The 27,331-nt window shown below is 46.6% G+C and overlaps 2 protein-coding genes across 4 annotated transcripts; both read left to right on the top strand.

Annotated features, from left to right (window-relative positions):
* Nucleotides 1-760: 760 nt before the first annotated feature.
* Nucleotides 761-16,857, top strand: Lck (LCK proto-oncogene, Src family tyrosine kinase). 2 transcript variants are annotated; one of them, XM_004665272.3, is made up of 12 exons: nucleotides 761-868; nucleotides 1,151-1,232; nucleotides 1,390-1,480; nucleotides 1,862-1,960; nucleotides 2,079-2,182; nucleotides 2,442-2,591; nucleotides 2,840-2,992; nucleotides 3,138-3,317; nucleotides 6,950-7,026; nucleotides 7,098-7,251; nucleotides 7,335-7,466; nucleotides 16,321-16,857. In XM_004665272.3, exons 1-12 carry the CDS (start codon nucleotides 764-766, stop codon nucleotides 16,521-16,523), a joined length of 1,530 nt encoding a protein of 509 aa, XP_004665329.1. In that variant the 5' UTR covers nucleotides 761-763; the 3' UTR covers nucleotides 16,524-16,857. The 2 variants fall into 2 exon arrangements, with proteins under 2 accessions (XP_004665329.1, XP_045005750.1); XM_045149815.1 differs by lacking the exon at nucleotides 2,840-2,992 and having other exon boundaries at nucleotides 762-868.
* Nucleotides 16,858-19,841: 2,984 nt separating this feature from the next.
* LOC101593926 (Fanconi anemia group B protein-like) lies at nucleotides 19,842-26,623 on the top strand. 2 transcript variants are annotated; one of them, XM_045150174.1, is made up of 2 exons: nucleotides 19,842-22,380; nucleotides 26,435-26,623. In XM_045150174.1, the coding sequence occupies exons 1-2, from the start codon at nucleotides 19,915-19,917 to the stop codon at nucleotides 26,504-26,506; spliced, it is 2,538 nt and encodes an 845-aa protein (XP_045006109.1). In that variant the 5' UTR covers nucleotides 19,842-19,914; the 3' UTR covers nucleotides 26,507-26,623. The 2 variants fall into 2 exon arrangements, with proteins under 2 accessions (XP_045006109.1, XP_045006108.1); XM_045150173.1 differs by having other exon boundaries at nucleotides 26,417-26,623.
* Nucleotides 26,624-27,331: the final 708 nt, after the last annotated feature.

The following is a 27,331-nucleotide window of genomic DNA, read 5'->3' as shown; positions in this document are numbered from 1 at the left end:
CAGAGGCTTCAGAGTGAGGCCCCCCACTCTGCCTCTCCAATTTTACCTGCTATATCTACGGGCTTTTTGCTGGATTTCATCTGACCAAAAGTTTCCATTGCTAAAACAGACAAACAAGCAAAAAAAAAAAAAATTGCCAACAGAGCCACTGGGCCACTGAAGGGTTTTCTGGTGGTGAGAAGTAAAATCCTGTTTGAAGCTACCCTCTAAAAAGGGTTCTGTGGGTGTGGATGCTGTGTGTGAGGAGGCCCCAGGCGGGCTTTTGGGGGCAGGAGTCTCTTACTTAGCTTTGGTATTTGGTGATGGGGGGTGCAGAGGATGGAAGACTTGTGATTAGGAACAGGCCGATATGGTAGAGGAGGAGCTAATCAAAATTGAAGTTTCCCTGAGAGCTTGGCAAAGTATGTGTGATCTCTGTGAGGTGGTCCTTCAGTGTAGAAGATTGGAAAGGGGTGAGGAGGCAGGAAGTGGGTAACTACACTGACAAAGATGTCTGTGGCGGTTTGCCCATCCCAGCTGGGAGGGCGGTGCCTAGCGCTGAGCCTTGTATGAACTTGCTTGTGGCCCAAGGGCTCTGAGGGGACACCAGTCAGGCGCTAGAATCCCACATTCTAGGTCTGCTGTGGCTGGTGAATAAGGACCCCTAAGCTGACAATCTCAGATACTTTTGGAAATTCCAGGGCAATGCCCTAGGATGTCTGATGTTGGAGGAAAAGGTTTAAGGGAAGCTCTTCAGCCTCCCTTCTCCATCCCCTCAGGGACCATGGGCTGCTGCTGCAGCTCAAACCCTGAGGATGACTGGATGGAAAACATCGATGTGTGCGAGAACTGCCATTATCCCATAGTTCCGCTGGATGGCAAGACCACGGTAAGAGGAGACATGGGATTGGTGAGGGCACTGGGTGGAGTTTTGCACCAGGAAAAAGAAATGGACCACAGCTAAAGGCTCTTGAAAGAACAGAGCAGCCCTCTGGCCAGAAAAGCAGAAAGAAAGGGAAGCAGAGAGGGGAAGGTCACCCAGCAAATGTATACACGGTTTAGGGGTAAGACTCGGCCTAGAGAAATGGAGAGAGCAAGACAGAGAGAGAAATGAACCAGGGTTTGATCAAGTCCACTTTCTCTGACCTCACATTAATCCCCTAACCCACAGCTGTCCATCCGGAATGGTTCGGAAGTTCGCGACCCACTGGTCACCTATGAGGGCTCCAACCCACCAGCCTCCCCACTTCAAGGTGACTCCATCAAGCAGGGTGTGGAACCTAAGGCCTGTAGATTCTTGGCTGTTGATATCCTTCTCTTCACCTCTTCTCTACCTTGTCCTGTGTTCCAACACTCCATTGTCCCTGTCAGTCCCAGGCCGGTTCTCCTTGACGCCCCCTGTTTTTACAGACAATCTGGTTATCGCTCTGCACAGCTATGAACCTTCCCATGATGGAGACCTGGGCTTCGAGAAGGGTGAACAGCTCCGCATTCTGGAGCAGTGAGTAGATTTTTTGGGGTGGAGAAGGGGAGCTGCAGCCCCTGGTTCGGGTCCTGGACTTGGGGTGGGGCCTCTGTAATAAAATGAGAGGCTCAGGATGCTTGAGTCATAAGGCGCAGTGGCTTGGACCTAAATGGGCATGGGGGGTAGGGAGGGCTGGGGGATGGGATTCTTTTTTTTTTTTTTTTTTTTTTTCGAGGTAGGGTCTCACTCTAGCTCAGGCTGACCTGGAATTCACTATGGGGTCTCAGGGTGGCCTCGAACTCACAGCAATCCTCCTACCTCTGCTGGGATTAAAGGCGTGCGCCACCACGCCCGGCCTAACTGGGGACTCTCAGGGGTGTCCGGCGGCTCCCCGACCGTCTGCTCTCTGCTGTGCAGGAGCGGCGAGTGGTGGAAGGCTCAGTCCCTGACCACGGGACAAGAAGGCTTCATCCCCTTCAACTTCGTGGCCAAAGCCAACAGCCTGGAGCCTGAACCGTGAGCGGTGGTCCGCCGTGGGGTGGGTGGGGAACGGAGAGCAGGGCGTGGACCGGGGGATCGGGGTGAAAGCTGGAGATCGAGCCCGCCAACAGCCGACCGGCTTGGTCCTACACAGCTGGTTCTTCAAGAACCTGAGCCGCAAGGACGCGGAGCGGCAGCTTCTGGCGCCGGGGAACACGCACGGATCCTTCCTGGTGCGGGAAAGCGAGAGCACCGCGGGTGAGCGAGCCCAGGGCCCCGGCCGCGGGGGGCGGGGGGCGGGGCTCGGGCTCGGGGCGGGGCTGCGGGGGGCTGGCACGCCACCCGGGGCTGGGGCTTGGGTGAGCAGTGCCAGGAGACGGAAGGGGTGGGGGGTGGCGGCCTGACTCAGACACCACCACTTTTTCCTCTATTTTGCTTTTTCCTTTTCTTTTCTCCTCCCTCTTTCTTTCCCCCCTCTCCCTTTCTATTCCTCCTTGCCTTCCCATCCTTCCTTCAGGATCCTTTTCTCTGTCTGTCCGGGACTTCGACCAGAACCAAGGCGAAGTGGTAAAACATTACAAGATCCGTAACCTTGACAACGGCGGCTTCTACATCTCCCCTCGAATCACTTTTCTCAACCTGCATGAACTGGTCCGCCATTACACCAGTGAGTCCTGGCCCAAAGTCCTCACCTGTGCGTCCCAGCAGCCCGGGTCCCCAGTCCTTCGGGTTCTCTTTTATTCCCCCGCACGGATAAGGTGTAGTACTCAGCCCTACAGCCCCAGATGTTGGGTGACAAACCCACAAACGCCCTCCCCTCCCACCCGTTCATTTCCCACTTGGAAAGGTGCGGCCCGGAGGCAGCACCCAAGGCCTCCAGTGCTGACCATCTTCCCCCCTCCTTTGTCCTCACAGGTAACGCTGATGGGCTGTGCACGCGGTTGAGCCGTCCTTGCCAGACCCAGAAGCCCCAGAAACCGTGGTGGGAGGACGAATGGGAGGTTCCCAGGGAGACGCTGAAGTTGGTTGAGCGGCTGGGGGCCGGCCAGTTTGGGGAGGTGTGGATGGGTGAGTAGACCTCTGAGAACGGCCAGGAAAGAGGGAGGAGATGCCCATTGGGATCATTAGTGTTCTGCCACAGTGGCCTATTAAGGTCCATTGCTGAGTTCCAGGAGTAAGAGCTCCACAATTCCCCCAATCTTGCCCTCCCCAGGATACTACAACGGACATACGAAGGTGGCAGTGAAAAGCTTGAAGCAAGGCAGCATGTCTCCTGACGCATTTCTGGCCGAGGCCAACCTCATGAAGCAGCTGCAGCACCAGCGGCTGGTCCGGCTCTATGCCGTGGTCACCCAGGAGCCCATCTACATCATTACGGAATACATGGAGAACGGTGGGCACCACTGCTATGTTTGGCCGCTAGAGGACGCAACCGTCATTCCACTTACCTTCTGCACCAGGGTGGGAACGTGCTCTTTCCTCTGATCCAGCACTGGGGGGGTTCTAGCTTTTCTGGGCCTCTACGACACACACCTCCAGGAGAGAGAAGAAAGTGTGTCACCCCAGTCTGGCAGGGGTCTAGCCTAAGGTGCAGGGTGTGGAAGAACATTCACTCTAATCTTCCCTGGCCTGCAGTTCGTTTTGCCTCTTTCCAACACCTACCCGATTTCAGAATGCTTGATCTCAGCAATTATATAGACTATTCATTGAGGGTCCTAGAGTCTAACTGACTGCCTGGTTAGAGTTGTGATGTCACAATTTATGGCTTTGAGTTGATCACATCAGTTCTTAAAAAAAAAAGTTGTGCTGGGCGTGGTGGTGCATGCCTTTAATCCCAGCACTCAGGAGGCAGAGGTAGGAGGATCGTCCTGAGTTTGAGGTCACCCTGAGACTACATAGTGAATTCCAGGTCAGCCAGGGCTAGATAGAGCAAGATCCTAACTCGAAAAACCAAATACATACATATACATATATACATATACATACATATATGTTTTAATTATTTATTTATTTAACAGAGTGAGAGAGAGAGAGAGACAATGGGCGGGCCAGGGCCTCCAGCCACTACAAGTGAACTCCAGACACATGTGCCACCTTGTGCATGTGGCTTATATGGGCCCTGGGAAATAGAACCAGGGTCCTTTGGCTTTGCAGGCAAATGCCTCAATCACTAAGCCATCCCTCCAGCCCCTAGTTATTTATTTATTTATTTAAAAGAAAGAGAGAGGGAGAGAGAAAGAAGCAGATAGAGAATGGGCGCACCAGGGCCTCCAGCTACAGCAAATGAACTCCAGATGTATGCGCCACCTTGTGAATCTGGCTTAAGTGCGTCCTGGGGAGTTGAACCTCAGTCCTTTGGCTTTGCAAGCAAGCACCTTAAGTGCTAAGCCATCTCTTCAGACCCCACATCCTTTCTTTCTGCCCACGTGGTTTCCTTATCTATAAAATGGTGGCTCTAATGTTAAGGGCATCTTCCCCTACACCGTTTCTGTGAACATGGAAGAGAACAGTGAGCATGTTGTTTGGAGTACAAGACTGGCCCATATTTCAGGAGGGGAAATAAGCTGTGTTGGCTAATGAGTTCTGGAAATGGCAAACAGGTTAAATCATGATTGCCAACTTCAAAAGTTTCTTGGAGTGGGGGTTGGGAAGGAGTCTGAAGCTTGCTGAAATTGATGGCAACATCTGCTACTAATCAAGAAATGACAGAGCTGGGTGTGGTGGTGCATGCCTGTAATCCAAACACTTAGAAGGTTGAGATAGAAGAATAGCATATTCAAGGCCAGCCTGAACTATAAAGTGAGACATTGTCTCACAAAAAGAAAAGGGGAGGGTGGGGTGTGGTGGCGCACGCCTTTAATCCCAGCACTCGGGAGGCAGAGGTAGGAGGATTGCTATGAGTTCAAGGCCACCCTGAGACTCCATGGTGAATTCCAGGTCAGCCTGGGCTAGAGTGAGACTCTACCTCAAAAAAAAAAAAAAAAAAAAAAAAAAAAAGAAAAAAGAAAAGAGAAAAGGGGAGGGAGCCTGGAGAGATGCCTTAGCTGTTAAAGTGCTTAAGTGCAAAGCCAGATGCACAAAGTGGCACATGAGTTTGAGGCCACCCTGAGATTATATAGTGAATATCAGGTCAGCCTGGGCTACAGCAAGACCCTACCTCGAAAAACAAACAAACAAACAAAAAAGAATGGATATGTGACCAATATATTTGGTATATCTGGGTGAAGTCTTTCTCTTTGGAGACTAACTAAGCACTTGTAGCGGGGACTGTCTTTTTTTTCTTTTTTTGGAGGTAGGGTCTCACTCTAGCCCAGGCTGACCTGGAATTCACTATGTACTCTCAGCAACCATCCTACCTCTGCCTCCTGAGTGCTGAGGTTAAAGGCATGTACCACCACGCCCAGCTGTCATTCTTTTAAAACTATTTATTTGGAAGCAATGAGAGTGAGAGAGAGGAGAGAGAAAGGCTGAGATTGGCTGCTCCAGGGCCTCTTGCCACTGTAAAAGAATTCTAGCATGGCATAGTGGCCCACGCCTTTAGTCCCAGCACTGGAGAGGCAGAGGCAGGAGGATCACCATAAGTTTGAGGCCACCCTGAGACTACATAGTGAATTGCAGGTCAGCTTGGGCCAGAGTGAGACCCTACCTCAAAAAAGCAAACAAAAAAAGAAAAAAAAAAAAGGAAAGAAAGAACTCCAGACACATGCACCACCTTGTGCATCTGGCTTTACAGGTGTACTGGGAAATTGAACCTGATCTGGCAGGTTTTGCAAGCAAATGACTTCAACTACTGAGTCTCCCAATCTCTCCACTCCCCTCCCCCCTTTCTTTGTTTATATTTATTTATTTCAGAGCGATAGACAGAGAAAGAGGCAGATAGACAGAGAATGGGCGTACCATGACCTCCAGGCACTGCAAACAAACTCCAGATGCATGTGCCTCCTTGTGCATCTGGCTTATGTGAGTCCTCTTATCTCTGCCTCCTGAGTATTGGGATTAAAGGCGTGCACCACCATGCCCAGCTAATAAGTTCGAGGCCACCCTGAGACTCCATAGTGAATTCCAGGTCAGCATGAGCTACAGTGAGACCCTACCTCGAAAAGCCAAAAACAAACAAACAAAAAACCATAAGGAAATTAACCAAATAAAAATAATGTAGTTGGACCATGAAAGAAAAGCAGATGGGGCTGGAAAGATGGCTTGGCATTTGAGGTGCTTGCCTGCAAAGCCTAATTACCCAAGTCTAACTCCTCAGTACCTATGTAAAGCAAGATGCACAGAGTGGTGCATGTGCCTGGAGTTTGTTTGCACTGTCTAGAGCCCTGGCATACCCATTCCTTTCTTTCTGCCTGTTTTGGTGGTGCACACCTTTAATCCAACACTCAGGACGCCAAGGCTGGAGGATCACTGTGAGTTTGAGGCCAGCCTGAGAATACATAGTAAATTCCAGGTCAAGCTGGGTTAGAATGCAAGAATGAGGCCCTACCTCCAAAAACAACAATAACAACAACAACAACAAAAAAAAAACAGGAGGCTGGAGAGATGGCATAGTGGTTAAGGCACTTGCCTGCAAAACCAAAGGACCTCAGTTTGATTTCCTAGTACCCACATCAGTCAAATGCACAAGGTGGCACATGCATCTGGAGTTCTTTTGCAGTGGCTGGAAACCCTGGTGCACCCATTCTCTCTTTCTCTCTCTCTTTCTCCCTCTCCCTCTTTCCCTATCTCAAATAAATAAAATTTTAAAAAACAAAGAAAGAAAGGAAGGAAGGAAGGAAGATTTGGAATTGGTGTGAAGAATCTGAAAAACATCTCGGTGAATGCAGTGAGAGAGGCTGGGTGGGGCAAAGAGAAAAGACACAGAGCAGAGCAGTGGGTGCTGAGGACTCGGGACTATACCTTACTGATGACAAGAAGCCTAGAGATCCCCAACCTACCTCATCCCAGCCCACCAAAAAAGGTCTTCCATATCCTGAGCATCCTCCCCTGAGCAGCTTGAGCCAGCAATTTTTGCCTCTTCCCCAGGGAGCCTAGTGGATTTTCTTAAGACTCCTGTGGGTATCAAGTTGACCACCAACAAACTCTTGGACATGGCAGCCCAGGTAAGGAGACTGGCAAGGGCATGGGTATAGATCAGTGGGGTGAGGACTGACGACGTGTTCTTGGCCTACAGATTGCAGAGGGCATGGCATTTATTGAAGAGCGAAATTACATTCACCGCGACCTTCGGGCTGCCAACATCCTGGTGTCTGACACCCTGAGCTGCAAGATTGCAGACTTCGGGCTAGCACGCCTCATTGAGGACAATGAGTACACGGCCAGGGAGGGTAGGTGGGGCGTTTGGGAAAGGTCTGGGGCCTGTGGTATCTGGCCAAGCAGACCCAGGTGTCCTAACTCTATCTCCCTCCAGGAGCCAAATTTCCCATTAAGTGGACAGCACCAGAAGCCATTAACTATGGGACATTCACCATCAAGTCAGATGTGTGGTCTTTTGGAATCCTGCTGACAGAGATTGTCACCCATGGCCGCATCCCCTACCCAGGTCAGCATCAAGGGAAGGAAATTAAGGGGTCACAGGGAAGGTTAGCAAATTCATGTCTTCCCATTCATGTCTTCCTTGGCTCAGAATCTGAAACTTCTAATGGCTTCCTCTCTATCTTCTTGGTGCTTTGACTCCAATGTTCCCAATTAGACAGCACATCTCCCAGGGCCTCTCGCTGCTGTAAACAAATTCCAGATACACACGCCACTTTGTGCATCTGGCTTTATGTGGGTACTGGGAAATCAAAGCCAGGCATTCAGGCTATGTAAGCAAACATCTTTAACTACTGAGCCAACTCTCCAGTCCTAATATGTATGTATGTATGTGTTTCACTTATTTAATATTTTTCTGGTTTTTCCAGGTAGGGTCTTGCTCTAGCCAAGGCTGACTTGGAATTCACTACGTATTCTCAGGTTGGCCTCAAATTCACAGTGATCCTCCTACTTCTGCCTCCCGAGTGCTGGTATTAAAGGTGTGTGCCACCATGCTGGACCTAAAATTTATTTATTTATTTATTTTAATATTTTCTTTCTTTATTTATTTGAGAAAGAAAGAGGAAGAGGCAGGGAGAAAGAGAGAATGGGCATGCCAGGGCCTCCAGCCACTGCAAATAAACTCCAGACGCATGCAGCCCCTTGTGCATCTGGTTTATGTGGGTCTCAGGGAATCGAACCAGGGTCCTTAGGCTTCGCAGGCAAATGCCTTAGCCACTAAGCCATTTCCCCAGCCCTATTTATTTATTTTTTCAATCTATTTTGGTTTTTCGGGGTAGGGTCTCACCCTAGCTCAGGCTGAACTGGAATTCACTATGTAGTCTCAGGGTGGCTTCAAACTCACAGTGAGCACCTACCTTTGCCTCCCTCCCGAGTGCTGGGATTAAAGGCACATGCTACCATGCCCAGCTTTATTTATTTATTTGACAGAGAGAAAGAAAGAAGCATAGAGTGAGCAAGTGAAAGAGAGAATTGGTATACCAGAACCTCCAGCCACTGTTATTGAACTTCAGAGATGTGTACCACCTTATGCATCTGGGTTATGTGGGATCTGAAGAGTGTAACATGACTCGCCAGGCTTCATAGGCAAGTGCCTTAACTGCTAAACCATCTCTACAGCCCTGAAATTTATTTATATTTATTTATTTTTGTTTTGTTTTAGGTAGGGTCTCATTCTAGCTCAGGATGACCTGGAATTCACTATGAAGTTTCAGGGTGAACTTGAACTCACAGTGATCCACCTACCTCTGCCTCCCAAGTGCTAGAGTTAAAGGCAGGGGCCACCATACCTGGCCCCTAAAATTTATTTATTTGTTTATTTTGTTTTTTTGAGGTAGGGTTTCACTCTAGCCCAGGCTGACCTGGAATCCACTATGTAGTCTCAGAGTGGCCTCGAACTCATAGCCATCCTCCTATCTCTGACTCTCAAATGCTGGGATTAAAGGCGTGGACCACCACGCCTCGCTAAAATTTATTTTTAACTAACTAATGAACATTACGTTTTGTCACACCAAGGAGCAAACCCAGGGCCGGATGCATTATGCAAGTGTATTACCACTGTGCTTGAAGCTCCAGGGGTAAAATTTTCTGAAAGGAACTTGCTAGAAACCTCTGGGGAAAGGAAATTGTATAGAAAGCAGTAGGGAGGGTTTTTGGTTTTACGAGGTAAGGTCTCCCTCTAGCCCAGGCTGACCTGGAATTCACTATGTAGCCCTTGCAAGTGCTGGGATTCAAAGGCACGTATCGCTATGCCTGACTGTGAACAGAACTTTGATTTTTGGTTTTTGTTTTTCAAGGTAGGGTCTCACTCTAGCCCAGGCTGTCCTGGAATTCACTATGTCATCTCAGGGTGTCCTCGAACTCATAGCAATCTCCTACCTCTGCCTCCTGAGTGCTGGAATTAAAGGTGTGCGCCACCTTGCCCGGCAGAACTTTGATTTTTGGAAGATAAAGGCACCCTGGAATTTGGTAGATGCTGAAGGATTTTCCAGATCTGGGCTTGGTCCACACACAGTTCAGTAACAGCGCTGGAGCTAGACACACTCCAGGGTCCTTACTGCTCCTCCAGGGCCCACAGAGGCAACCTTGCTGAGAAGTCCTCCTGAGAGGAACGCATGTGTGAAGGGATGACAACTAAGGAAAACCCACCCATGATGCCAAGACCAGGGACACAGCAGGGCGGAACAGGGACTTTGGTAAACCTCCCCCTAGAGTAAATGGTCACACAAAGGCACGAGGGTTCAAATACACAGATCTTGCTGGGTGTGGTGGTGCTTGCCTTTAATTCCAGCATCCAAGAGGCAGAGGTAAGAGAATGTCTGTGAGTTCAAGGCCAGTTTGGGACTAAAGAGTGATTGCCAGTTCATCCTGGGCTACAGCAAGACCCTACTTGAAAAAAAAAAAAACCAAAACACCGTGGGCTGGAGAGGTGGCTTAGTTGTTAAGGTGCTTGCATGTGAACCCACATAAGAACTTGCGTGGTGGCACACGCATCTGGAGTTCATTTGCAGTGGCTGGAGGCCCTACTGCTCCCATTCTCTCTCTCTCTCTGTCTCTCTAGCTCACTCACTGTCAAATAAATGAATAATAATAAAATATTAAAAGAGAAAAAGAAACCTTAAAAAAAAGAATGCAGCTGAGCATGGTGGCGCACGCCTTTAACCCCAGCACTCGGGAGGTTGAGGTAGGAGGATCACTGTGAGTTCAAGGCCACCCTGAGACTACATAGTGAATTCCAGGTCAGCCTGGGCTAAAGTGAGATCCTACCTAGAAATTAAAAAAAAAAAAAAAAAAGAATGCACAAATACATAACTCACTGTGGGGCTCCAGGCTGGCCTTGAACTCATGGAGATCCTATCTCAGCCTCCCATGAGTGCCACCAAGCTCATAAAGACTAGGCTGCTCTCGATCTCTCCATGTATAGCTGAGGAAGGTCTTGAACTCCTGATCCTCCTACCTCTACCTCCAGAGTGCTGGATTACAGAAGTTCAATATGTTCAATACACACTTGGCTGTTCTCCGGGCGTGGTGGCACACACCTTTAATCCAAGCATTTGGGAGGCAGAGGTAGGAGGATGGCCATGAGTTTGAGGCCACCCTGAGACTACATAGTGAGTTCTAGGTCAGCCTGGCCTAGAGCAAGACCCTACCTCCAAAAACCAAAAACCAAAAAAAAAAAAAAACCCCCAAAAAACCAAACTAGTCAGGTCTCATGGTGCACACCTTTAATCCTAGCACTCGGGAGGCCGAGGTAGAAGGATCGCTAAGAGTTTGAGGTGACCCTGAGACTACATAGTGAATTCCAGGTTAGCCTGGGATAGAGTGAGACCTTACCTCGGAACCCCTTGCCCCCAGAAAATCCTTTAAAAAAAGTTAAATGTAAAACTTTTTAAGAGAGAAGCCAAAAGTTGACATTTTAGGAAGCTTTTCTTGCTTCCAAATATAGGTAATCACTTCTAATTTTCTTAAAAACACCATATGGGCCAATCTAAAGTGAGTCTGTAGGCTATATTTAGACTAGGTTTGGCCTATGAGTTCCCACCCTAGACTCAAACCACAGATGTTTGATTCCATGGCCTACATATTCCAAGGTCTTGAGTGTTTTTTTTTTTTTTCCCCAAGGTAGGGTCTCACTCTAGCTCAGGCTGACCAGGAATTCACTATGTGGTCTCAGGGTGGCCTCAAACACATGGTGATCCTCCTACCTCTGCCTCCCAAATGCTGGGATTAAAGTTGTGCGCCACCACACCTGGCAGGTCTGAGTTTTAAATGTGAAGGATCTATAGATGGCAGCCTGTGCTCCAAGATTTTTTTTTTTTGGTTTTTGGAGGTAGGGTCTCACTCTAGCTCAGGCTGACCTGGAATTCACTATGGAGTCTCAGGGTGGCTTCAAACTCCAGCAATCCTCCTACCCCTGCCTCCCAAATGCTGGGATTAAAGGTGTGATCAACCACAGCAGGACTGTCTTGTTTTTTGAGATAGGGTCTCACTCTAGCCCATGCTGACTAGAATTCACTATGTAGTCTCAGGGTGGCCTCAAACTCACAGTGATCCTCCTACTTCTGCCTCCCAAATGCTGGGATTAAAGACGTGTATGCTACCACACCCACCTGGTTTTGAGTCACCAAGTGTTGGGATTAAAGGCATGTGTCACCAAACCAGGCTGTTGGCTCCAAGCTTTGAGGGAGCAAAAGTGTTTTTGCCAAGACCCTGTGGTCTTAGTCCATGGAGATTGCTTGTCACAGTCTTCTCTCAGTAGATTGAGGAGAAATCAGAGACTGCATGGGTAATTTGGAAAGGGAATTTAGTTATTTCGGTGACCTTAGAGCTCCCAGCACCACTTTGCTTTCTAGAAATTCTGCCATAGGGACCATGAACTAGCATAAAGAAAAGGTACCAGCCCAAAGACTGATTTTTCTGGGTCACAGGCTGCTGGTGACCCTCCTCAGGCCCAGGGAGGGTCAGCTTTGCTGGGTCCTAGGTTCCATCTGGTGTCTTGATGAAACATCTAACATGCCTTGTCTCAAAGTCAGAGGTACCTCCCCACTGCCCTGGCTGTGGGTTCCCACCCTATCCTGAGTCCTTACTCCTTCATCATTTCCAGGGCACAATCACAATCACAGGTACCCTTTATACTTCATGCTTTGTCTACACTGTCTAATGCAGTCCTTCAACAACTCAGTGCAGGGGGAGAAGCTGTTTACTTTGTACTCTAGCTGAGGAATGTGACCTTCAAAAAGGTGATTCAAAGATGGGAGGGTGTGGTGGCCCAGTGGTCTTTAATCTCAGCACTTGGGAGGCAGAGATAAAAAGATCACTTTAAATTCAAGGCCAGCCTGAGATTGCATAGTGAATTTCAGGTCAGCCTGAGCTAGAGTGAGACCCTAACTCGAAAAACAAAACAAAACAACAACAACAAAAAAGGTGACTCAGTCAAGGTCCTCCAACTAATTTATGTGTCATTGAGTGTGGAAACTTCTGTAGTGCATGCCTTTAATTCCAGCACTCTGGGAGGCAGAGATAGGAGAATCACTGTGAGATCAAGGCCAGCCTAGGACTACCGAGTGAGTTCAAGGTCAGCCTGGGCTAGAGTGAGAATCTACCTTGAAAAAAAAAAAAAGATACGTGAGGGCTGGAGATGGCTTGGTAGGTAAAGTGCTTGATGCACTGCAGGAAGATCTGAGTTCAAATTTCCAGAACCCATGTAAAATCTGAGCATAGTGTCACGTACCTGTAGTCCAGTACTGAGGAAACAGACACAGGAGGATCCACAGGACTTGCTGGCTAGTAGCCTAATGAGTGAATTCTAGGTTCTGTGAGAGACCTTGTCTCAAAAAATATAATGAAGACTGGTGAGATAGCTTAGCAGTTAAGGCGCCTGCCAGCAAAGCCAAAGGTCCCAAGTTCAACTCCCCAGGAACCATGTAGAGCCAGATACACAGAGCGGTGCATGCATCTAGGGTTCATTTGCAGTGGCTGAAGGCCTTGGTGCTCCCAACCTCTCCCTCTTTCTGTCTTCCTCTCTGTCTCTCTCAAATAAATAAATAAACTTTTTCTTTTTATTTATGATCAATTGTTTAATATTTTAAAATATTTTATTTCACAGAGGGAGAGTGAGAAAGAGGCAGATAGAATGGGCATGCCAGAGCCTCCAGCCACTACAAACTAACTCCAGACACATGCTCTGCCTTGTGCATCTGGCTTATGTGGGTGCTAAGTAATAGAACCCAGGTCCTTAGGCTTTGCAGGCAAGCGCCTTCACTGCTAAACCATCTCTCCAGCCCTCAATAAAATATGTTAAAAGAACAGCTTACCAAAAACAGAAAAAAATCATTACAGTTATATCTGAGTATTATTTAGATACTTAAGGAAATAAACTTCTGGTTTCATTCGTGGATTTTTTTCTTTTCAAATTTCTACTAACAACTTCCATGATTATAAAAAATATCCCATGGTAATACCCTTCCCCCCACTTTCCACTTTGAAACTCCATTCTCTATCATGTCCCCTCCCCATCTCAATAAGTCTCTCTTTTATTTTGATGTCATGATCTTTTCCTCCTATTATGATGATCTTCTGTAGGTAGTGTCGGGCACTGTGAGGTCAGGTTCGATTCCCCAGCACCCATGTAAAGCTAGATGTACAAGGTGGCTCATGCATCTGAAGTTTATTTGCAGCGGCTAGAAGCCCTGCATCAGGAGCTGGCACACCCACTCTATCTGCTCCCCTCCTCTCAAATTAATAGATGAAAATAATTTTTTTAAAGTAATTTACAAAGGTGAGGGCTGGAGGGATGGCTTAGTAGTTAAGGCATTTGCCTGCAAAGCCAAAGGACTCAGGTTCAATTGCCCAGGACCCACATTAGCCAGTTGCACAAGGGGGCGCACATGTCTGGAGTTTGTTTGCAGTGGCTGGAGGCCCTGGTGTACCCATTCTTTCTCTCTCTCCCTCTTTTTTTTAGGGGGGAGGTTATTTTTATTTATTTATTTGAGAGTGACAGTAGAGAAAGAAGCAGAGAGAGAGAGAGAATGGGCACACCAGGGCCTCCAGCCACTGCAAACGAACTCCAGACGCATGCGCCCCCTTGGGCATCTGGCTAACATGGGTCCTGGGGAATCGAGCCTCAAACCAGGGTCCTTAGGCTTCACAGGCAAGTGCTTAACCGCTAAACCATCCCTCCAATCCTCTTTCTCTCCCTCTTTTGCTGTTAAGTAAATAAATAAATAAAATAAAATAAGATAAACTGGGCATAGTGCACACACCTTTAATCCACATTTGGGGAGACAGGGGTAGGAGGATTGTTGTGAGTTCTAGGTCACTCTGAGACTACATAGTGAATTCCAGGTCAGCCTGGGCTAGAGTGAGACCCTATGTCAAAAAGCAAGACAGGCCTGCTGTGGTTGATTACACCTTTAATCCCAGCATTTGGGAGGCAGGGGTAGGAGGATTGCTGGAGTTTGAGGCCACCCTGAGACTACATAGTGAATTCCAGGTCAGTCTGTACTAGAGTGAGACCCTACCTCCAAAAACCAAAAAAATAAAAAATAAAAAAAAAGACAGGGTTGGAGAGATAGAGGTTAGGGTACTTGCTTGTGAAGCCTAAGGATCCAGGCTTTATTCCCCAGTACCCACATAAGCCAGGCCAGCTGGGTAAGGTGGCACATGCGTCAGGAGTTTGTTTGCAGTGGCTGGAGACTCTGGTGTGCCCATCCTCTCTATCTCTCTCTCATAAAGCAATAAATAAATTAATTAAATGTACTTAAAGCAAAAAAAGGTGAGCCAGTCATGGCGGCACACACATTTAATCCCAGCACTCTGCAGGCTGAAGCAGAAGGATTTCTATGTGTTCAAGGCCAGCCTGGGCTGCAGAGTGAGTTCCAGGTCAGTTTGGGCTAAAGTGAGACCCTACTTAGAAAAACAAACAAAAAAAAAAAAAAAAAAAGAAGAAGAAGAAGAAGCAGTGGAACAAACAAGCAGGAAAGATTTAGTTTGGTTTGCGGCTTCAGGGATTCCACTCCATGATCAGTTGGCCCTGCTTTGGAGGTGCCTGTAGTGAGGCAGCATAACATGGTGAGAAGCATGCAGTGCAGCCAGCTGCTCACCTAATGGCAGCCAAGAAGTGAAGAGAAGTGGAGGACTGTGATCTCAACAGTCCTTTCAAGGGCACGTCTACAGTGACCTAACTTCCTCCCACTAGAGCCTCCTAAAAGTTCTGCCATCTCCCACTAGCCATGGGCTGGGACCAGGCCTTCAACACATGCGGTTTGTTTTGGGGAGATACTCAAGTCCAAGTAATAAGATGGGGCTGTAGCTTAATGGCAGAGTGCTTGCGTGACATAAGGCCCTAGGATCAACTCCAACAACTGTAGAGAAAAGAAAGAAAGGGACTGGAGAGATGGCTCAGCAGTTAAAGTGTTTGCTTGCAAAACCTGATGGCTTGAGTTCGATTCCCAAGTACCCATGTAAAGCCAGATGCACAGGTGGTGCATGTACGTGGAATTTTGTTTTTAATATACTCCATATATTTATTTATCAGAGAGGGAGGGAGAAGGAGAGAACGGGTGCATCAGGGTCTCTAGCCATTGCAAATGAACTTCAGATGCATGCACCACCATGTGCATTTGGCTTACGTGGGTTCTGGGGAGTTGAACCTGTGTTCTTAGGCTTTTCAGGCAAGCACCTTAACTGCTAAGCCATATCACCCACCTTCCCAACTTTTTTTGGGTAGAGATTCACTCTAGCCCGGGCTAACTGGAATTCCGTCTGTAGTCTCAGGCTGGCTTCAAACTCACAGCTATCCTCCTACTTCTGCCTCCCAAGGGCTGGGGCTAAAGGCGTGCACCACTGGCTGTTATGCTGTTAGGCTGCCTCACTACAGGCACCTCTTTTTTTTTTTTTTTTTTTGTTAAGCATCTAGAGTTTGTAGTAACAGGATGCCCTGGTGCATCTATTCTCTCTCTCTCTCTCTTTCTCTGTCTCTCTCTCTCTCTTTTCAAGGTAAGGTCTCGCTCTAACACAGACTGACCTAGAATTCACTATGTAGTCTCAGGGCGGCCTCAAAATCACGGTGATCCTCCTACCATAGCCTCCCAAGTGTGGGATTAAGGCGGGTGCCACTTCCCCCCACTTCTCTCTCTCTCTCTCTCAAATAAATAAAAATCTCTTTTAAAAGAGAGAGAGAAGGAGAGGAAGGGAGGGAAGAAAAAGGAATGAAAATGAGGGAAGTAGGCAAGGAAAGAATAAGAGAGAAATGAAGAAAGAGGGAAGGAGGAAAGAGAAAGAGATCCAAACTACATGATCAGTCTTGTCTGTGGGTTTCTGAAGTCTGGAAACTTGATATTCTTTCTTCCATCATCCTGCAGGGATGACCAATCCAGAGGTGATTCAAAATCTAGAGCGCGGCTACCGCATGGTACGACCTGACAACTGCCCGGAAGAACTGTACCACCTCATGATGCTCTGCTGGAAGGACCGCCCAGAGGACCGGCCCACCTTTGACTACCTGCGCAGCGTTCTGGAGGATTTCTTCACGGCCACAGAGGGCCAGTACCAGCCCCAGCCTTGACAGGCCCAGCTGGCCCAAGGCCCTCTCTCATCTTAGTGGTTTGTGGAGATGGAGTTCTTGTGCCTTACCCATGTGGCCTATACCCACATGGACTCTGCACATGAATCTTGCCCATGTGCAACACATGTGCATTTGGTACCCTGTACACAAGTCCTGTAGTAGTGTCTTGTACAGTGGGGCCTGTGCACGTATGTCTTGGGCACCAACCAAGCTGTCTCTTTCTGAACACTCTTGTTTCCTGAGGCCTCAGAGAGGGGAGAAGTCCTGAGACTGAACCGTGCTGTCCCCACTTTTCTCTCCTCAGGTCACCCAGGATCTCCTTGTGGACTAGCATGCAACCTAGTACCCCTGTGTGTTCTGCCTTGGTGCCTGGCATGCGTGAGGAGTTCAATAAATGTCTGTTAATGAAGGCTATAGATTTCTCTGCTGCATGATCAATTTCCTTTTCCTTATGGGAGATGACGGGGGTTCAGAAGATGGGAACTGGGTCACCTTGAATTGGGATAAGAGATGGGTTTTGCTGGGCATGGTGGCACATGCCTTTAATCCCAGCCCTTGGGAAGCAGGGTAGGAGGATCACCATGAGTTCAAGGCCACCCTGACACTCCATAGTGAATTCCAGGTCAGCCTGGGCTAGAGTGAGACCCTACCTCGAAAAGATGGGATGGGTGGATGTCTGAAGATTTCCTAGCGGGGCTGGTGCTGTAGAACAAAGGAGGACTGCATGACTCCGCCCTCTGGGCTCCAGGACCCCTTTCAAATGGGACAGTGCTGCTTTCCATTCCTCCTCAAGGCATTCTGAGCACTTACTTGGAAAGTCCTAGGGAGTGAGTCACAGGACCTTCCTCTCCTTTACATTAGGTCAAAAGCATCTGTAAGTTTTATTTATTATTTTTGTTTTTTCAAAGTAGGGTCTCACTCTAGCCCAGGTGGACCTGGAATTCACTATGTAGTCTTAGGCTAGCCTTGAACTCATAGTGATCCTCCTACTTCTGCCTCCCCTCCCAAGTGCTGGGATTAAAGGCTTGTGCTACTAAACACAGTTTATTTTATTTTACTTTATTTATTTACACATGTATGGGGGGGGCATGCCAGGGTCTGCTCTCGCAAACAAACATCCACCTGGTTTTTTCTTTTGTTTTACGTGGTAGGGTCTCAGTATCTCAGGCTGACCTGGAGTCACTAGTCTTAAGGGTGGCTTCAAATTCATGGTGATCCTCCCCTGCCTCACAAGTGCTGGGATTAAAGGCATACACCACCGTTCCTGGCTCCACCTGGTTCTGTGTGGGTTGGGGAACATAATCCAGTCCAGCAGGCTTTGCAAGCAAGTGCCTTTAACCACAGAACCACCTTTCTAGGCCCCCCTTTTTTTCATAGCTACTGATTTAAAGGGCTAGCTTCAAGCTAATGTGGTGACTCAAGCCTTATAATCCCAGGCCCTCAGGAGTCTGAGTCAAGAGGGCCACCCATCATGGTTTCAAGACCAGACTGAGCTACATAGTGAGTCCTTGGCCATTTTGGGCTATAGATTGAGACTGCCTCCCAAACAAAAACAAAGCAAGGGCTGGCAAGACGGCTCAGCAGTTAAGGCACTTGCCTGTAAAACCTAACAACCTGGGTTCAGCTCCCCAGTACCCATGTAAAGACAGATGCAGGGACTGGAGGAATGACTTAGTGGTTAAGGCACTAGCCTGCAAAGCTAAAGAACCCAGGTTCGATTCCCCAGGACCCACATAAATCAGATGCACAGGTGGCACATGCTTCTGGAGTTTGTTTGTGACAGCTGAAGGACCTGGTGTGCCCATTGTTGTTATGCCCAGTTCTGGGCACCCCCAGTAAACACCAAGGAGACCCAAACACGTAAGCAAGGGCAAGGAACTTTATTTCTGGCTTCAGCTCGGTCTCTTGACTTCACCAAGGCAGTGCATTGCATCCGAACAAAACAAGAGCCCGGAGTAGTGGGAGGGAAGGGTTTTCATAGGGAGTTGAACGTAGAAGAAGAGGATGTACATGATTGGTTGATTTAAACAGTAACTGCATTCTTCTGGTTGGCTTAGGATTTTGGCGGGCTAGGGCTAGGAGAATTGAATTTATCTATGACTATAGGAATGTATGGTGTAATCAGTTTCCAGTTACTGTTAAACCCACCCTTACCAAAAAATAAAAACTTAGACCTTGCTGGGAAACAGAAACTTAGGCCTACTGAAGACTGAAGATGGTGTCTATCTGGTTCCTGAGTCCTTCAGTTTCTCTCTATGTATCTGCCTCTTTCTGTGTCAAATATAAGTAAAAATAAAATATCAAAAAATTTAAAGACAGATGCACAATGGTGCATGCATATGGAGTTCCTTTGCAGCAGCAACTGCACCTATACTCTCTTTCTGTCTCTCTTCACAGTCTTTGTTTGCAAATAAATAAAAGTATTTTTAAAAAAAGACTTGACCTCATGCCTGGAATTCACTATGTAGTCTCAGGATGGCCTTGAACTCATGGTGATCCACCTACCTTTGCCTCCCACGTGCTGGGATTAAAGGCGTGCGCCACAACTCCCGGCTTGTTCTGAGTCGTCTTTGGGATGTTTATTTATTTACTTTAGCCAGTGGCAGGTTTTTTTTTTTTTTTTTTTTTTTGTTCGATTTGTACTGGGGCCTGAAGCTGGAGCAGGACCTAGAGCTGCAGTGAAATGATTAATATTATTATTTTTATTTGTTTTGTTTTGAGTAAGGTCTCACTCTAGCTCAGGCTGGCCTGAAACTCACTCTGTAGTCTCAGGGTGGCCTCAAATTTACAGCGATCCTCCCACCTCTGCACCACGCCTGGCTTGCTTTTTTTTTCAAACTTCTTTGCACGCTGAGGCAGACACTGCAGAGTCCCGGGGTCAGGAATTCAGCTCCCGGCGGTCTGCGCAGCCGTTGGGCGGGGCGCGTCCTAGCGTGCCGCCCGGCCCGCGCCGCGGGAGCTCTGCCGCGCGTGGATGCGGGTCGCCAGCCTGGAGCTTTCTGCAGAGTGGCTGGTGGAGGAGCCGCGTCCGCGCCCGCTCGTCTTCGCTCGGGAGCCGTCGCCGAGGGGCCTCGGGTTCGGCTGCGCGCCTGGCGGGAGAGGCGGAAGGGAAGCAGCCTGGCCCCGGCGCCGCGCGAGGCCCTGGGTTGATGCAGCCGGGTGGCGGCGCACGCCTTTAATCCCAGCGCCCGGGAGGCAGAGGTAGGAGGTTTGCCCCGAGTTCCAGGCCACCCTGAGACTACCTAGTGAGTTCCAGGTCAGCCTGGCCTACAGTGAGACCCTACCTCGGAAAACCCCCTCAAGGAAAAAAAAACAAAAAACAAAAACAAACCCAATAACTGGAATCCATTTGCTTTTAGAAACTGGACCAGCACAAAGACAGTATATTGGGATGGCTAGCAATCAAGCAAAGTCACTTCACAAACAAGAAAAACTCTTGTGTTATAATGGGGAAATCCTTGTTTTTCACCTGGAGGGAGATTTTGCGGATCACAGGCCTGCAGATGGATCCATATTACATGTCAGAAGAATGGTGTTTGAAAGCCGAACGAGTACGTTTATTCTGAAATCCACTGGCTTTTTTAACATGAAGGAGAGTTATTCTCAATTAAAAATTCTAACTTGTAACTCTGTGTCAGATTTCAGAACTGGAATCAATCTCCCTTGCATTTTGATACAAAACACAGACTATAATGATGTTTTCAATTATTATCTACTACTACTTCACAGAACCAACAAATTTGAAAGGTGTTTGAGTTTCAAACTAAGCTATGAGTTGAAGGATGACTTGTGGGTCCTTAATGGCCCTCTAGTTTTTTGGCAACATCTCAAAACATTCTTTTGTGTCTCTTGCCAAAGTGGGAAAGTTACTAATGTGTCAGTAAACTTTTCCTCTATTAAGTGGATAGGTGAGATTGAAAATCGAGGTATGGTTTTATTAGGACTAACAGAACATTTTTCATTTGAGATAGGATCTACTCCAAAGCATTCAAAATCAGATTATGCAGTTTGTAATACCAAATTTTGTGCTTATGCTCTTGAAAGTCAAGAAATACTAAGTGATAGATACATTGTTCCTCCAATTTATAGTCATGTGGTGACCTGTGTGCATGTCTGCACAACTGAGATGGTGGACAATCAGTTAAGAATGTCTCTGGTCGTCCTTACTCAAAAGAATCAACTCATTTTATTTAGAAATGGCAGTCCTAAAAGTGAGTGTCACCTTCCATTTCCTGACCCTTGTGCAGTTCAAGTCCTAGATTCAGGTAAAGGAAAGCTCTTTTTCATTGTGTCATTTAGATCCAATGATGCTTGTGCTATTTCGGAGAAGACGTTCCAGGTTGTTGCTAAGTGGGAAAAACTTACCTCAGTGCTGGTAGATGACTTCATTGGAGCTGGAACTGAGCAGGTGCTACTCGTTTGGGCAGACGGTCCGAGCTCAGCTCCACTGACATCATTTAAAGTAACAGATCTTATAAACTACTCAAGTGACCCACTGGATTACCAGGGAGATTCCTTAATGGAAGGCCAACATAAGAATTGTCACTTGGTGGTTTCACCTTTGGAAGTAAAATGCAAAGCTGATTTTACTTTCATTCGAGGGTTAAAGCAGCATCTCTTGCTTCAGGAAAATATTATTGCAAAATCTTGGCAAGTCTTGATAAACTTAATTCAAGGAAAAGATAGTAGTACATCAAATGAAGAGGAGGAATCTCTCGTTCCCTTTTTTGATGAAGAAGAAAATTGTGTGTATCATACTGCTGATGAAAACTTGCCAGACAATTTTCAAGATCCAGAACTTGTAGTGGAGAAGACGTGGTGCCATGTACTGGATGATAGCTTAGTTGTGGGAGTGAAAATCAAATCTCTGAAACTATCTTCGAATGATATGACTTTATCGCTGTTAATAGATCAAAGCTGTGGCTCCAACTTTCAGCTTATTAAGTGTCAAAGTAGGGTGATTAATATGGATTGTTTCCCAGAGCCATACTTGACACCACGTGAAGTAGAACCAGAGGTAAAAAGGATCAAGTTGACTGCTGATAGCAAAGAAGATGAAAGCCATTCTTGTGGACAGCCATCGAAGAAAGGATCTGTATACATCATCACTGCTGTCACGTCTCTGCCACCTCTGTTAGCATTCAGTAAATTTTATTGCACTGTGCTGCTACATTTGAGTGAGAGAGAGGGTGATGGATGTGCCGAATCTCATTGTATTCCATGTGGCAGACTTCTTCTGAGGCTGGAAGATCTTTCGCATAGGAAATACCTATTGACATTTCCAAAGAAGAATTCAGTTGAGAACATGGAAGATCTTTTTTCACTTCTTGCAGTATTGCACAAATCGTGTTTTTATGTGACATCACCACACTATACCTTGAATTTAATGAAGACGTGGCTTTCGGAATACATGAAATGTGAAGTTATTAAAGAATTTCCAGAAATATACTTGCATAAAAAGCTTGAAAATTGTTATGAGATCCTCTTACACTGGAAACAAAGAACAGCATTTGAAGGAATCTTAGTACTATACTGCAGGAGTCAAAGAGTTTTGCTGCAGTGCCTTCATGATCTCATCCTAGCTCTCCCTGTAAAGTGTAATTTCAGATATCTGAAATTCAGAAGTGAGGATTTCCTAATTGATCATTTGGCATTGGCTTTGGAAAGAGAACTTGTTACCCTGAGTTCTCTTTCTACATTGGCCTCAGATAATGTTAGAAACAAATTGGTGCAGGAGTGTGAAGCAAGCCCACAACAGCATAGTGCTCTGTCTCCTCCATCAGCCAGCAAGGACTTGATCCATCTGCACAGAACAGAAGTTCACAAAGAAAGGTCTATGATGGGCCCCAATCTTAAAGTGAGTGGTACTGCTTTTACAGAGATTACTTTGAAATTAGCTGAGGTTGAGCTGAAATCAGACCTTATTGCAAAGAAACTAGCCTATTTATAATTGTAGTTTATGTTTTAAGATGTTTCCACTGCCATAAAGTTTCTGGTTCTACTTGTTAACGTGCCTCCTTTGTTAATTACTATAATCATTAAAGGTTATTGTAATCCAAAAAAAAAAAAAAAAGAAAAGAAATCAAGTTCAAGCCCACCCAAATAAGGGTTTTTTTTTATTTATTTTTTATTGATTTATTTGAGAGTGACAGACACAGAGAGAAAGACAGATAGAGGGAGAGAGAGGGAATGGGTGCGCCAGGGCTTCCAGCCTCTGCAAACAAACTCCAGACGCGGGTGCCCCCTTGTGCATCTGGCTAACGTGGGACCTGGGGAACCGAGCCTCGAACCGGGGTCCTTAGGCTTCACAGGCAAGCGCCTAACCGCTAAGCCATCTCTCCAGCCCAAATAAGGGTTTTAAAAGGAGAGTCTTTATTCCACTGAGAAGAGCTGCCCCATCTTAACTTAATCAGGGAGTTTATAAAGGTAAAAAAGCATTCTTTAACAATAGTCAGGAAAGTCCCCAGCACCCCCCCCCCCACAATTCTATTTTGCAATGCAAGCAAATGTGGTTACCAAAAATAATAATAAATAAATAAACAAGGAAAAATTTTTTGCAATTAGCACAGGGTGTGGAACAGATACCAGATACCTTAACTGAGACTCCATCCCCATTCTTATTTGTATGGCTCTATGTTGAACTTTAACCTAGGTGAGGCCTTTTATTTATGAAAATGGCTTTCCTTTGGTTAAGCTATCAGGGTGTTTCATTCCTCACTGTCTTTTTTTTCTTTTCTTTTTTTTTTTGAGGTAGGGTTTCCCTCTAGCCCAGGCTGACCTGGAATTCACTATGTAGTCTCAGGGTGGCCTCGAACTCAAGGTGATCCTCCTACCTGTGCCTCCCAAGTGCTGGGATTAAAGGCATGCACCAGCACGCCCGGCTCTCTTTTTTCTTTCTTTCTTTTTTTTTTTTTTTTTTTGAAGTAGGATTTCCTTCTAGCCAAGGCTGGCCTGAAATTCACTATGTAGTCTTAGGATGGCCTTGAACTCAGGGCAATCCTCCTACCTATGCCTCCCAAGTGAGTGCTAGGATTAAAGGCATGCGCTACCATGCTTGGCAAGGACCATTAATTTTTTCTTTTTTTCCAAGGTAGGGTCTCACTCTAGCCCAGGCAGACCTGGAATTCACTACGTAGTCTTAGGGTGGTCTCAAACTCATGGTGATCCTCCTACCTCTACCTCCTGAGTTCTGGGTGCCACATTGTCCAGCTAAGGACCATTCATTTGACTGAGGAAATTCTCTGTTGAACAAACTTGATCAGGGCATTTAAAATACTGGGACCTATAGTTAATCCCAGGAACAATAAGATTAGTGGCCCTGAATTGGCAGTAATCAAAATGGTGAGCCTGAATGACCAAGAAAACAAATTCTCATACCAATTACCTGAGTTTTATAGAATGCCTCTCTATCTTTGAAATGTATTCTAACTATGGACATGCTCTCTTGGATCACTCCAGAGTAGTTTATATAGAAATAACAGGTCCCCTACGGCCATACAAAGTCCTCCTTGTTTTTTTTTTTTGGTTTTTCAAGGTAGGGTTTCACTCTGGCCCAGGCTGACCTGGAATTCACTGTGTAGTCTCAGGGTGGCCTCGAAATCACGGCGATCCTCCTACCTCTGCCTCCCCAGTGCTGGGATTAAAGGTGTGTGCCACCATACCCAGCTAAGGTTTAAATTTTTTTTTAATTTTTAATTTTATGTTTATTTGAAAGCTACAGACAGAGAAAGAGGCAGAGAGGAGAGGAGAATGGGCGCACCAGGGCTTCCAGCCACTGCAAACGCACTCCAGATGCATGTGCCCCCTTGTGCATCTGGCTTATGTGGGTCCAGGGGAATCGAGCCTCGAACCAGGGTCCTTAGGCTTCACAGGCAAGCACTTAACCACTAAGCCATCTCTCCAGCCCCCAATTTTTTTTTTTAATCTCCAACTAAAGCAGAGGTTCCTATGGCTGCTGACCCTGCTATTCCTAAACCTATTAGTTGAGGGTACCAAAATGGGGCCTCCTCTCTTCTGCCTATAATTAAGGGAGGGAGAAAGACTCCTCAGATGTTCTCTGCCTGCATCTCCAGCATATAAATAAACCTGAGGGACTATGTGGACTAATACACAGAAATCCTTCCATCCTTTTCCAATAAAGAGGTGGGAGTTAAGGCAGGGGGTGGTTCCTGAAACACATACAAACCAAGAGGCAGGGGTACCAGGAAATAGCCTTGGTGATCTTCCACATCCTCTTTGAGTGAAATCATATCAGCACATGAGTTCTAGTAGGGGGACTTAATGTTATAGTTGTCAGCTAAAACCAAGGAAGCTAAGCACAAGAACATTAACTTATGCATGGTGGTGGAAAGAATGTAAGAGCCAAAGGAGGGGTAGGACTCCTTACAACGTGTCCCCCAGACACAAAATAGCCTGGATATTCATGACCTCACAGTGCCTGACACTACCTACACAAGACCATTATACTGGGAGGAAAAGATGACATCAAAATAAAAGACAGACTGAAATGAGGAGGGGATACGATGAAGAATGGAGTTTCAAAAGGGAAATTGGGGAGAGGGAGGATATTGCCATGGGATATTTTTATAATCATGGAAGTTGTTAATAAAGACACAAAAGGCAGTATTTCATTTATGCAGTACACATAACAATCTTTTTTTTTTTTTTTTTTCTCTTGAGGTAGGGTCTCTGTCTGGTCCAGGCTGACCTGGAATTCACTATGCAGTCTCAGGGTGGCCTTGAACTCACTCATGGTGATCATCCTACCTCTGCCTCCCCAAGTGCTGGGATTAAAGGCATGTGCCACCACACCTGGCTAACAATCTTTTTAAAAAAATATTTTTTTAATTTTTATTTATTTGTTAGAGACAGAGGGAGAGAGAAAATGGGCACGCCAGAGCCTCTAGCCACTGCAAACGAACTCCAGATGCATGCGCCAACTTGTGCATCTGGCTTATGTGGGACCTGGAGAATTGAACCTGGGTCCTTAGGCTTTGCAGGCAAGTGCCTTAACCACTAAGCCATCTCTCCAACCCAGCACACATAGTAATCTTAAAAGGATTGTAAAATCTAAGAGTATGAATGAGTCATATGAAAACCTGACTTTTTTGGATAATGGCACATTCAAAAGCATAGATAGTTACTAGAAAATTTTCTGTGCCAGGGATGGGATACCTTCCAGTGAGTTGTTGGCCAGGGAGGTCCCTGATGCTCCCCAAAACATTAAGGCAATTGCCAAGGCTCTTGGTTTCCCACCAGGAATAGATGGTAAGACCCTATTGCTGAAGATTCCACATGCTTGGACTGCAGGGTCACTGAGAAATCCTGCTAGAACTGAATTGAAAACCTCCTCCATGTAGATTGGCTGACAGAAAGCTGGAAAAAACTGCTGACCCAGGTGTGGTGGTGCACACCTTTAATCCCACCACTTGGGAGGTAGAGGTAGGAGGATCACTGTGAGTTCAAGGCCACCCTGAGATTCCATAGTGAATTCCAGGTCAGCCTGGGCTAATGTAAAACTCTACCTAAAAAAACAAAAACAAACTGTGCCACATGCAGCTTCATGGGAGAGAGTGAATTCACCAGTGGACATAAACAATAGTGGACACTGCAAGCCTTAAATTTGGCCAACCAGGCCAAATGAGGCAACAGGTTCAATAGTGGCATGTCTGTTATGGGGGAAACTAACCGCTCTAATTGGACTGGAGGCCCGCTCCATGGGAGGGAATACATCCCTGATACTGAAAACCTATGATAGGGGTAGGCATGAGCCCTGAGGATGTAATATCTGCTGTGGCTACCTGAGTGTACATATGATGCTCGCCAAACTGCCCAGTAAGTGCTTCTTGTAATGTTCATGTCCCTATATTAATGCTATTCTCACTTTTGTTTAGAGTATTGTCTCTTTTCAGATGGCAGAACCTTGGAATGACTCAGAAGGCACCATAGTGGTGAGAAGTGACACAAGAGTGACACAGTCCTAAAACAGCTCTATCACACCTTCCAAGGCTCAGGGTCCATTGCGGAAGAGGTGGCGGAAAGAATGTAAGAGCCAAAGGAAATGTAGGACTGCTTACAATGCACTCTTCCAGACATAAAATGGCCTGAATATCCATGACCTTGAAGTGCCTGACACTACTTACACAAGGTGATCATAATAGGAGGAAAAGATGATGACATCAAAAATAAAAGAGACTGATTGAGAGGGGGAGGAGTTGTGAAGGTTCTGTATGTGTGTGTGTGTGGGGGGAATTACTATGGAAGTTGTCAATAAAAAATTTTTTTTAAAGAGGGTCTTGGGCTGGAGAGATGGCTTAGTGGTTCAGGCATTTGCCTGCAAAGCCAAAGGATCCTGGTTCAACTCTCCAAGACCCATGTAAGCCAGGTGCACAAGGGGGCACATGCATCTGGAGTTCATCTGCAGTGTTTGGAGGCCCTGGCATGCCCATTCTATCTCTCCCTGCCTCTTTCTCTCAAATAAATAAATAAATTATATTTTTTTAAAAAAGGATCTTGGTGGCCCTCGGGTTTGTGGTTGGTCCAGGGGTCTTTTGGGTTCCTGAGTATGTTGAAGGGTACTTGCCAATGAAGCTCAAGGCTACCAGGACCATACCTCTTCACCCAGACCAGGTCTCCAGGCTCAAAAGAAGATAGCAGTTCTAAGGTCCCTTATGGGCCTCCTGGACCAGAGGATGAATCCGCTGGAGAGCCTGAAGGGACTGGAGAAGGTCATGATTAGTAATTTCTGACAGATGTTCTTCCCCCAGCTTAGGGAATATAGGAAGAGGTCTATCATAGAGAATTTCAAA

This window comes from Jaculus jaculus, chromosome 5 (assembly GCF_020740685.1).
Source record: "Jaculus jaculus isolate mJacJac1 chromosome 5, mJacJac1.mat.Y.cur, whole genome shotgun sequence".
Taxonomy (NCBI): domain Eukaryota; kingdom Metazoa; phylum Chordata; class Mammalia; order Rodentia; family Dipodidae; genus Jaculus; species Jaculus jaculus.
Note: the sequence above shows the minus strand (reverse complement) of the source record. Positions and strands in the feature narration are given on the sequence as shown.

Coding starts and splice junctions, on each gene's coding strand:
- Lck (XM_004665272.3), top strand. CDS start 764: ATGGGCTGCTGCTGCAGCTCAAACCCTGAGGATGACTGGATGGAAAAC. Junction 1,233..1,389: donor ACCAGCCTCCCCACTTCAAG/GTGACTCCATCA, acceptor CTGTTTTTACAG/ACAATCTGGTTATCGCTCTG. Junction 7,027..7,097: donor TCTTGGACATGGCAGCCCAG/GTAAGGAGACTG, acceptor CTTGGCCTACAG/ATTGCAGAGGGCATGGCATT.
- LOC101593926 (XM_045150173.1), top strand. CDS start 19,915: ATGGCTAGCAATCAAGCAAAGTCACTTCACAAACAAGAAAAACTCTTG. Junction 22,381..26,416: donor TGATGGGCCCCAATCTTAAA/GTGAGTGGTACT, acceptor ACTTTTGTTTAG/AGTATTGTCTCTTTTCAGAT.